Source organism: Drosophila rhopaloa, unplaced genomic scaffold, assembly GCF_018152115.1.
Source record: "Drosophila rhopaloa isolate 14029-0021.01 unplaced genomic scaffold, ASM1815211v1 contig_178, whole genome shotgun sequence".
NCBI lineage: Eukaryota > Metazoa > Arthropoda > Insecta > Diptera > Drosophilidae > Drosophila > Drosophila rhopaloa.
Genome location: NW_025335059.1, coordinates 6,758,359 through 6,767,818, shown reverse-complemented (window position 1 = coordinate 6,767,818; position 9,460 = coordinate 6,758,359). Strand labels below are relative to the sequence as shown.

At 40.6% G+C, this 9,460-nt stretch overlaps 1 protein-coding gene across 3 annotated transcripts; it reads right to left on the bottom strand.

Moving 5' to 3' along the window:
* Positions 1-469: 469 nt before the first annotated feature.
* On the bottom strand, positions 470-8,200 carry LOC108052688 (fibroblast growth factor receptor homolog 1). Of its 3 annotated transcripts, none has more exons than XM_017135142.2 (2): positions 7,806-8,200; positions 470-3,784 (listed from the first exon to the last, which is right to left on the bottom strand). In XM_017135142.2, exon 2 carries the CDS (start codon positions 3,210-3,212, stop codon positions 1,050-1,052), a length of 2,163 nt encoding a protein of 720 aa, XP_016990631.2. In that variant the 5' UTR covers positions 3,213-3,784; positions 7,806-8,200; the 3' UTR covers positions 470-1,049. The 3 variants fall into 3 exon arrangements, with proteins under 3 accessions (XP_016990631.2, XP_016990623.2, XP_016990639.2); XM_017135134.2 differs by lacking the exon at positions 7,806-8,200 and adding an exon at positions 4,332-4,595; XM_017135150.2 differs by lacking the exon at positions 7,806-8,200 and adding an exon at positions 4,472-4,587.
* Between the last annotated feature and the right edge of the window lie 1,260 nt (positions 8,201-9,460).

Below are 9,460 nucleotides of genomic sequence, written 5' to 3'. Positions count from 1 at the left end.
TCTTGGACCCCCGACCACTTCGACTATTTGGACAGTCCACAAATCTCCCGCAATTACAATACTTTATAAACTTATTTTTCTTCTCCTATTGCGGGGCCTGTATTATCGTCTAATTGCATCGCCGACGCTCTTGGCATTTAGCGCGTCAACAAACGAGCCGCCAACGCCGCGACCCCAACCCCAACCCAACCCCAAATATCCCCCCACCCACAGCCCCCTAATCCTCTCACACCTCAGCGGCGGTTTGAAACTGAAAAACAAAAAAAAAAAATAATAATATATAAGAGGGGGGAACAAAAAAAACAACTGAGTGGACCGCAGGCCGTTCCATTCATCATTTTTCGTTTAGTGACGCGCGTGCCTCGTGCGCCTCAAATCGAGTGTTATTTTTTTCACAGATTTTCAAATTGAGACGTCATGATCTCGTCGGATTCGTCGGCTCTCTTCGGTTATGGTTATATGTTTATCATTTTTTTTCGGATATGTAGGTACAACATTTATTGTTTCATAAGGCACTGCGGGCATGCAACTAACTCTAACATAAAACATTGTTGTGCTTATGGGCTACGAGTATAATTTAGCGAGTATAAAACTGCGAATACTACAAAGATCAGTACAATAAGAAATACAACAGAAATACAACCGAGTCTTAGTCCAAACTTATGATTAGGCATACTAGGTTCTAATATACTATACTATAATATATTTTAAATAAACTCTAAAGTAGCAGCTAGTTTTTGGTTTCACGCCTTTGGTGCAATTTTGGGATAATTTTTCTTTAAAGATATACAGACTTAAATCAGATATATATACATAAATTCGAGGGTAGATAGTTTTTAAAAAGTTTTGGTAACATTTGGCCATTCCTAGGACTTTAATTTTCTTTAATATAAACCATAGATCTTTCAAAGATTTTTCTAGGATCAAAAAATAATAATTTCTGAATAACAATTTAGATGTGTTTAAACTGCGGATTAATGGCTATATTGAAATTCTTTGATTTTTTCGCAGGATCGATTCGAAAGATTTGGAAAATTACCCTAGTTAGTTTAGTAATTACACCACTTTTGCAGGTTATCCGTTTCATCCTCCTCCTCATCGCTTGTCGAGGGCGGTGTATCGAGATTGGCAATATCCACATCCAGATAATCCTCTTTCGCCTGCAGCAGCTTGTCCATATACTCCACGATCTCCGTGAAAGGCGGCCGATCGTCTGCGTTAAAGTGCCAACATTGGCGCATGAGTATGTAGATGTTCATGGAGCACTTTGCCGGCTTCTCCATCCGCTGCCCGGACATCAGATAACTGTAGAGCTCCTCCGCGGACATGATCGTGGGATATGGTTGCTGTCCATATGTCATGATCTCCCACAGCAGAATGCCATACGACCAGACATCGCTCTTCGAGTCGTAGAATTTCTCCTGCAACGATTCCGGTGCCATCCATTTAATGGGTAGCCTGCCATTCGTGTTTTTTCTGTAGTAGTCCGTGCTCTGGATATCCCTTGCCAAACCGAAATCAGCTATCTTCAACACATAGTCATCGCTGACGAGCACATTCCTGGCGGCCAAATCTCTATGGATGCAACGTCGTGAGGCCAGATAGTCCATTCCCCGAGCGATTTGGTGGGCAAACTTGATCAGATCCTTTTCCGTTATCATATGAGCTGGTGGCGATGGAGGCGGCTGTGAACTATCCCTATCCTGATCTCTGCCAAAGGGTCGATTTTTGTAGAGAAAGTCCTTCAGATTGCCGTGTGGTGCAAATTCAACGATTACATAGAGTGGTCCACTTTGACTGCAGCAGCCCAATAGGTTAATAATATTGATGTGACGTCCAATGATCTTCATAACTTCCATTTCCCGCACCAAACTGGCTATGTCGTCATCCGTGTGGCCTTCCTTCACCATTTTCACAGCCACAATGGCATTGTTAACCTCGGCCATTACTACTCGACCAAAAGCACCTTCTCCCAAAGTAGCCCCCAACACAAGATGATTTCTTGGCAGCTCCCAATTCGAATCCAGTGGGAATTCGTACTCATTAAAGGGAGCCGGCTCATTGCCACTTTGAAGGACGGTGGTGCGCTGCTTTTGTATCCTCACCACCGGCATGATCATGGTGTCCATGGAACCACTGGAATCGCCGCCTCCTTCGGGCTTGAAGATTATAACTTTTTTGGTCCACTGGTGCACGGTTTCTATACGCTGTTTCAGCAGCTTTTCATGCTTCATTTTTCGCACGGCATAAAAGACAAACGTAGTGCACATGAAGATGAAAAGTAATCCGCCAAAGACAATAAAGTACATCAGGTTGGTCCGCTCCATTCCACCGGCCACACCGGCCTCCAAAAGATGAAGACTTCGCACCACTCGCAGATAGGCTGTGCTATTTGATTGACCCAAACTATTGCTCTCGATGCAGGTGTACCAGCCCTCCTTGTCCATCGTCACATTCACAAAGTCCAGCTGATCCTGATCCTGGGCTATGATCGAGCGGTTGTTGGAGCAGTTGTTCATCCCCTGGCAGGGCACAAAGATCCAGGCCTTCTTGCTGGTCAAATCCGAGAGATACTTGCAGTACATGCTTCCACTGCCATTGATTACGAGTGTTAGGTTCAAGGGTCCGGTCATCAGGATGGGCTTATGATTAACTCGATCACTTACGATCACCTGGGTGTCATGCCGAATGCAACCTAGGGTATTGCACACCTTGCACGTATAGTTGCCACAGTCACCAGGTACCAGATCCTCCATGGTTAGGGCCCAGCGATTCCTCTTAAGAGTGCCATAGCCGCGGGTCCACTCAACGGATCCATTGCGATACCAAGTGATATTTGGTTCGGGATTTCCCAAGGCATGGCAATTCAAAGTGAGCAGGGAGCCCGAGGGTCGCGTCTGCAGAAAACTCATCTTCTTGGGATGCCGCCAACTGGGCTTTGCACTGACAGTCTCGGGAAGATCAGGTTTATTATCATCATCATCCGCAGCGCCATCGTCCAAATCCGTTGCTGTTTGATTGGTATTACTAAAAGTAGCAGAGGTTTTGTTTTGTCTGCCTCCCAAGTTATCCTTCAGCATCTCCTGACTGTTGGCCATTTGGCGGCGTCCTTCAACTTGAAACACCAGCAGCAGCAGCACAAATATCGCCAGCGATCCGGTCTTCATTGTGATCGTTGAGTGACTGGCTCGCCAACTCCAGGCAGCAGCCATTTTTAGGATATTTATTTTTGTAACTCTTGCCTGAGGGGCAGGCACCCTCAAAAGTGCCACAATGGCAACTGCAACTGCAACTGCAACAGCAACTCCCTTGTCGGAGTTTGTCGCATGTGCTGTGTGGTTTTTTATTCACCGGAAATCCACTTTAGAGTGCTCCGCTCTATATGGACTGCTCTCCCTTTTTCACTCGCGCCGGAAGAAGATCGGTGATCTTCTAGTTTCTAATTTATAATGGAAACAACAACAGTGGCCTCTTTAGTGTGCAACATGTGTGCCTTTGAAGTGATCCTCCACTCCGCTTACGATTGCAATCGGATGCCGATGAAGATGATGCTGAGATGATGATCCTCTTGATGATCACCTATCTTGTTGGTGTAACGGAAATACTTTCCCCAAAAATTGGGGGCGGTCGTATGTGATTTACTCAGTGAGTTGATGGATTTATGGCAGCCATCTTGTCACCAAAGGAGCTCCGATCGTGGGCGTGGATGATCGCAGTTTCCATAGATCATTCGTCTGATGGGCGGGGAGGATTCCTCGGATCGTGTTTGATGTGACTGCAACACCTGGAAGAATGCATACGATTAGATTTATGATCACATCCGTTAAGTATATTATTTGCTGCTACAAAAAAAAATGTTCACCCAAAGAACAAGTGCGAAAATAAATGAGGGATCGGAAGTCTACAAGATACATCCGCCAGTTTCTTTGAGTCAATGAATTTTCTTTTCAATTTGTTTACAGTCAATTTCTGTGTATTAACTTTCGAGACTTTTTGCAGAGATTCTTTTTGGTCTTGACTTGATTAAAGGCCATTTTCATTTGGCGAGCTTAATTAAAATGTCGCGCACATTTCCGGTAACTTGTTCAACCATTTTTCCTCTCCCGCTCTGATTTTTGTCCAGCGCGTGCCATAAATTAAAAATGGTCCACAGGAATGAGCTCACAATGTTCGGCGGGCGAATAACAACAAAAATTGAGGTTTTTCATCTTTTACGCGTTGCATATTTTATTGATTTTGAAAATAGCTTTATAGCCGTGGGGCACATAAAGATTTTTCGGCTAGCGCTCTTTTAATACTGCCATAAAATGACGACCTGTCTTGGCGTTTACCTTTTTGGCGAGGAAAAACTCTTTTCAACTTGTTGTCAGTTTACTTTACGATGAGATTCTATATATAAAGCGCCCTCAAATGTGGTTCTGTTTAATGTACTATTCTATTTTTCGCACAACTCTCCGACGGTGTCACTCACGTTTCTCAGCTTCTATAGAAGGGTGAGAAGAAATCTCCCGACTTTTCGCGATTTTTCAATTTTCACGGAGCTAAACGAAAACTGTTCCAAATTGGTCTGCGTAGTCCGATGTACTGAAATATGCCCAATGCCAATTCCAATTCCGATTCCCAATGATCTCGTACAATCTCTCTTTCTCTCCCTTATTTCTCCGAGGCTCTCTCCCTCTCTCCCCGGATCGCCCTTCTCTCTTTCACTTTTACTATCTCTCCCACATAATGTCCTACTCAATGCGCCGGCGTCGGGAAAGAACGACTCAATTTAGTGGGCCCTCGAGTCGCTTCCACTTTTGCCGTTATTTTTCCAATGCCTACATACCCTGTTTTTGAAAGCTATAAGGGTATATTTATTTTCTAGATTTAAGTGCAATGTGCAAAAGAAGGGGTATGGCTTAAAAAAGTATTGGTAGTAAAAAGGGTTAGGATATCAGCTTTTGTTTTCATACCATTCTTTCATGCTCTTTTTTTTCAATATTTATCCATATTCATTAATGGGTTTTCTTTTTATAAATACAAGGTATCATTTTTTCTTTATTTAATTCTAAGTTTATTTTATTTAAAAATTATTATATAAAAAGTATCATGATTGGTTTTCTTTTTATAAATTAAAGGTATCAAAGTTTCAGGTATCCTATAGTCGACAAAATTCAAAAGGTCGCTTAGTTGTTCGTGTTGTGGTTCTGTTTGTTGGTCGTTGCCTTATGCGTCCCGCATCTTTTCGCTTTCAACGGCAGCCTTAATTTTTCACATATGCTCGCCCCGTTTCCCTCTGGATCTCCGGATCTCTCCTTTTTCCCCGAGTATTTCTCTCATCTTTAATTAAAACAGACACAGTTTCTCTCGCTGCTCTGGTGATCTTTCCAGTCCCATTCAGCCCACATCTGGCGCACAAAAAATTAAAGAAATTAAAAGCAACAAAAATAACGGCCGGAGAGACTGTGTGTTTTGTCTCTGTTCTCCGGCCTTCCACACGCCCCCCGGCCACGCCCACAGCCAGAGTCGGACACAAGGGCAAATATTGTTTCGGTTTGCATTTGGTGCTCTATTGTTGACTGCAACATGTGGGCACATCATCAGAATCGACCATATATGTATTATACGTATACATCTACCTAAGATCGTGCCACATGTGTTGCACAGACATTGTCGTCGGTTCCCGAGGGGAAATCGAAAACCGACTCCCGCGAGAAAACGACGCCGCGAGATGGGGTTATCCAAAATTTTGACTTCCAGGAAGGCAGCCGCCAAATCGGAAATTGTCAAAAAAAAAACAAAATTTCCTATCCCCCTTAGGTGGATTGACCTTCACCTCCATCCCAAACGAGCGCGCATTTTAGTATATTTCCTGTGCGGCCCGAAACCGCCGAAAATAAACAAACACGGTGCGAAAAGTATTTGCAAAGTATACACACAACATCCATCTCCTATCGCATTGAACCTGCGGTCACTGGGCATCCATTTCAATCGCACGAGTTCACCCCAAGTGACGCACTTGGTAACCCCGCCACCTCCCAGTGTATTCGATACCAAGTGGAGACCGGCACGAGTCTGTAATTTCGCACGGTTCGTCGGCAGGTTCCAGCCACCCATCTATCCATCCATCCATCCATCCATCCGCCAAGTGGCACTCAGTACGTGACAGCGGGAAGGTTGCATCTCGTGAGGGAAATGAAAAGAAGTAGATGACGCGAAAGGTCGAGTATATAAGACCGACTTTATCGAAAAGCAAAGCTGGAAAACTTCAAAAAACAGACGTTTTTTCTAGAGCTTCCAAAACATTTTTTTCTGTTTTTAATTTAATTATATTTAAAAAATATAAATTGAAAAGCACAGAATAACTAACATCACTTTAAAAAAATTCATTTATCAAAAGCGTTTAAATAATGGTAAATGTGTTATAAAATGCATTTCGCTCATTAACAAGTATTTATTTTTAAACGTAATTGATTTTTCATTTTTAATATACAACAAATGACACATATTGTTTGCGATTTTATCTTTTAAGAATAGTCATCATAATAATTTAAGTGTTCATTTCAGAGATTGTTAGCATATCTTTGAATACTTATTGCTTATCATTTTTATTATATGACAAACATTGTTAGATATTTTATCTTTTAGAATTAGTCATTATAATAATTTAAGTGTTCATTTCAGAGATTGTTTACATAGCTGTGTTTACTTTTTACAGTTATTGCTAACAATATTTATAATGAATTAAGAGAGAAATCATTCATTTAAAAATAATATTTACAAAATAATGTTGTAAACAATTTGAATTCCAAACTTGTGCAAACGGAAGTTATCCTCACAAATTTTTAATAACAATAATAAGTTGTAAAATAATATATAGCCTTACATATGTACATACATATAAACAATTACTTAAGTTTTCTCTTAATAAAGATCAAAAGACTTTTCCGGTACTCTTGGGTGATCCCACCAGGGATCGGAACAATACCAGGAATCGGACGTACAATTAGCTAAACAAACCTAACCTTAATTATCAACTATAAGTACGATCGCAGAGCAGAGAGGTGCAAAAGTAAGAACAGCGTTCATCAGGGAGCAAATTGAGTGATTGCCAAAGGCAACAAAACAGAAGCCGACGCAGAGAAAAGATGGCGTCGTAAAGCTTCCCGACCGACAAAAAAAATGCCCGATAAATATACAGATATCTATAGCCATATACACACAGATATAGAGCAAGTCGGAGAAAGAGCAGACAAGTTGAAATGTTTGTTTACGCGCCTAGAAAATATTGCATGTTCCGTCTAGATGCTCGCAATACAAGTTGGTTAATAAACAAAATCCCATTCCCTAAGTCAAGCTGGAAAAAACTGAAAACTAAATTATGAATTTGAAATATTTTCTCAGCTCTGCCGAGTGCCGCGTCGGTTGGGCTGTAAAAGCAAATAAATAAATATAAATTAGAATGGGAACCCTGTGGAAAAGTGCTTTCAATTTGAGCATGAACCATAACAGAAAAATAAAAAACGTATTCTGTGGGGCTTTCAGATCCAGAACTGGCCATATTCAGTATGTTATGGGGTAGCCAGAGAATGGATAATTGAACGATTGACTACAGACACACAGCGAGATAAACGACACAAATTGCTTTGGTTCACCAACATGGAACCACAGCGCATTTTACACTTTTTGGCCTTTGGGTGAAAAGTCAAATTGCTGTGTGCGGTCAATCAAAAAGTAGACCAAACAAATAATTTGCGCAATTACGCAAAAAGCAAATAAACCAAAGCGCATATAGTAACAAGCATATATTTTTAAAGACTTACCTCACAATGTGCGTTGCTCCAAAACAAAAAGCTTCTTGCCAAATAGCCCCAATGTCCAAAGTGTCTCTGCGTTAAATTTTCACTCGCCTTCGGTTGAAATGTAAATGTTTCACCAAAACACAATTGAGAAAGTTCATAGAATTCGTGAATGTTTCCACTTAAAATTCTTGAAATATTTTAGTACGTATTTATATGGCACTTAGGCACTAAAACAGAACCAGAAATTGCTGCACACTTGACTCTGTCTCACTCTTTCCTTCGTTCCGAATGTGTTTTCACAGTATTTCTAATTATTATTAAGTGAAATTGTTAAGCGAATACGCCCGATCGATCGATTTTCCTCCGATTTTCTAACTGTAACGGCACGCAGTCCGATCGCAACTAAAGTCAAACCGAACAGAACCAAGCGAGCGCTGCGAAATAAATCTCTTCAATTAAATGAGGGAACAAATGAAACGAATTCACATTCCCCCATCAACATGCTGGAGAACACATCTCTGCAATGTATTTTCGCGGCAGCCGCATAAACAAATACAGAAAACACACAAAATTGAACGGAACGCCAGCCACACATTGTATAATCCACCGAAAGAGAGGAAGGGTCGAAAAAACGGGGATATGGATGGTATGGTTGGAATATGGTGTATGGATAGGGGCTAAGGGGCCAAGGGGCCGAGGGGCTGCGGGGCACATGTGTGCATCTGAGTGGCGGCCTTCCCTTGGAAAGTGAAATGTAATTGAGTGCGCAGACCGCGCTCGTTCTAAATTCGTTCAATTGAGTCGAATGGAATGTCTCAACGATGGCCGACTGCACAATATGTTGCATAGTTTTGAGCGCACAGAGAAAATTCATGAATATTATTATGAGGGCACAAAACACTTAGGAACTCGCCTACTTCTAATTAAACCACGATCAATATTCCATCAATAGAAAATTACAATATTGTATAAATGGATCGTGATTAATTGCACAAATGTTTGCCTTACAACAAAAAAGCTGATAGCAATTTGATATGCATAAGAATCTTAAGAAGAGTAAATAACAAAAACAACATTAACAACATTAAACATAATGAAATAAAATTTTTTTGTTTTGTTAGCCATAATTATTTTTTGTGACTTCGAGTTAATTTCCCAAATTTAAGAAGTTTATCATGATTTCAATAATATATACAATATACTTACTCTACATGATAAATATCTTTCAAATCTTTAAAAATTAAGAATTTCAATTGATTTTAGTTTTGTCAATGGAATAAGAAGAATCAACTGTCTTACTATCTCTTATCAAACAACTTATTTTATATGTTCCATTTAATGAATTAACCAACAATCTATTCCAAAAACCAAAGTATCATATAATAATAATTTAATTTCGCTTTCGGTTCAATCAAACTACGAATTCGTTACAAGATATCAAGTTTTATCAAATGGAAATCAATTTAAAGAGATAATTCATATTGTGGATTTATGGAAACCCAAGGCATTTCTTCACGCTTCGTTCGAGGTGGAAAATCAGGAATGGGATTCATTAGTTGGCACAATACGACGCTAAGTAAGTTAGCAGTTATTAATTATGGGCTACTTATGTATAGTTAATGCCAAATGGCCAGAGGCGGCACCAGAACCAGTAGCCAACTGGAGATGGAAGAAAG

Coding starts and splice junctions, on each gene's coding strand:
- LOC108052688 (XM_017135142.2), bottom strand. CDS start 3,212: ATGGCTGCTGCCTGGAGTTGGCGAGCCAGTCACTCAACGATCACAATG.